General features: G+C 36.2%; 1 protein-coding gene across 1 annotated transcript; it reads left to right on the top strand.

Moving 5' to 3' along the window:
• Positions 584-1,758, top strand: LOC104778926 (GDSL esterase/lipase At1g28600-like). The gene is made up of 3 exons (XM_019243714.1): positions 584-818; positions 946-1,216; positions 1,303-1,758. The coding sequence occupies exons 1-3, from the start codon at positions 681-683 to the stop codon at positions 1,611-1,613; spliced, it is 720 nt and encodes a 239-aa protein (XP_019099259.1). The 5' UTR covers positions 584-680; the 3' UTR covers positions 1,614-1,758.

Raw genomic sequence — 1,994 nt, 5'->3', positions numbered from 1 at the left:
TCATAGACTTCATCGGTACTTCTCTTTCTACATAACTCGAGATGTAAGTGCGTGTCTAGGCATGTGATAGTCTCTGAAAAGAATCCAAAATAATTAAATCATGATAATTGTGTTTGAAGTTCTGTGAGAAGAAACCAAAAGAGTTATGAGTTAACTATTGTACATCCTCTGTTTTGTTTATTTTTTTCGATTTAATTTTTATAAAAATCTGAAAACTTCAAGTTATCAGTGTTCTGTTTCACAGCTGGATTTTTTTGGGTTCTTATGTAATGTTTTTTTTAGTCTTTATGTTTCTTGACCTTCAAGTTATCACTGTGAGACCTTAAGTGGTTTTCTAATTTGTTTTCTTAATATTGTACAGCTGAATTTTTGGGGCTTCCTTATGTGCCTCCTTACTTTGGATCTAAAAATGGAAACTTTGAGAAAGGAGTTAATTTTGCTATAGCCTCAGCAACGGCATTGGAAAGTTCTATTTTCGAGGAGAGAGGGTTTCATATTCCTTACAGCAACATCAGTTTAGGAGTTCAGCTAAAGAGTTTCAAGGAGAGTTTACCAAATCTATGTGGTTCGCCGTTAGGTAGTCGGAAAAGATAACTTTTGGAGTGATTATTTTGTATTATATTTTCGTTGACTGATGAGATCACTTGTATATGTTTTTGTTTTTTTAAGATTGTAAAGATATGATTGGAAAAGCTTTGATTCTCATGGGAGAAATTGGAGGGAATGATTATAATTTCCCATTCTTCCAAGGCAAACCTGTTGAGGAAGTCGAAGAGCTGGTTCCGCTAGTAATCAACACTATTTCTTCTGCAATCACGGTAAACAATTTAAACCAGATTCTTTATTTGCTAGTCTGGATAGGGAGCAAAATATATATGTTTCTACCGATCAGTTTGTCAGAATCTATAATGTGTTTGGTGCTTTGGGGCGAAATATTGATTCCAGGAGTTGATTGGTATGGGGGGAAGAACCTTTCTAGTTCCGGGAGAGTTCCCTATCGGATGCTCAGTGATCTATTTGACATTATATCAGACATCAAACAAGGATGATCCATTAACAGGATGTTTAAAATGGTTGAATAAGTTTGGAGAATACCACGACGAGCAGCTTCAGGCAGAACTCAACAGACTCAAGAAGCTCAACCCTCATGTCAATATCATATACGCTGACTACTACAACGCTCTGTTGCGTCTTTTCCAAGAACCAACTAAATTCGGTTAGGCTTTTTTTTATTCTTCCACTGAATCTAAACAAAGTCACTGATTTTTTATTGACTGAGTTTTTAATCAATGATACTGTCAGGGTTCGGAAACAGACCTTTCCCCGCTTGTTGTGGTATAGGAGGAGCGTACAACTTCAGCCTCAATAGAAATTGTGGGAGTGTCGGAGTAGAATCGTGTGATGACCCTTCAAAGTATGTGGGCTGGGACGGTGTTCATATGACTGAGGCTGCATACAAATTGATAGCTGACGGAATACTCCAGGGACCGTATGCGATTCCTCCTTTCAATTGGTCTTGCCTCAGCTCTGAGACTAACAAGAAATCATTAGACACAGATTATTCTTTAATGAACGTTGATACAACCTTGTCTAAAACTTTGAGACAAGAGTGATAATGAGAATAAGATATATCTACTTAATTGCTTGTTCTGGATCTTGCATTGTAATTGTATATATAGATTGTGTTGTTGGTTGAGAGAGAGTGGTTCAAATGTTACTAGCTAAATCATGTGTATCTTTAGAGAGATGTTGGTCACTTATCCAGATTAGAAATTAGCCAGGCTTGCAATTAGCCAGTCTGGGATTACAGCAAAGTCTAATCATCCCACTGTAAAAAAGTGTCAATGAGTTTTAATTGTTTAAACACAAAACAAAAATCATAGGAACGGAACTATAAAAGTGGTCATCTAATGTATACAATAATGGACGTAACCAAAATCTCAAATCTCCATATATACACTATACCCCATAATTTCCATTGGCTTTAATTGATT

Source organism: Camelina sativa, chromosome 3 (genome assembly GCF_000633955.1).
Source record: "Camelina sativa cultivar DH55 chromosome 3, Cs, whole genome shotgun sequence".
In the NCBI taxonomy this organism is placed as follows: Eukaryota; Viridiplantae; Streptophyta; class Magnoliopsida; order Brassicales; family Brassicaceae; genus Camelina; species Camelina sativa.
This window is presented reverse-complemented; position numbering and strand designations above follow the sequence as displayed.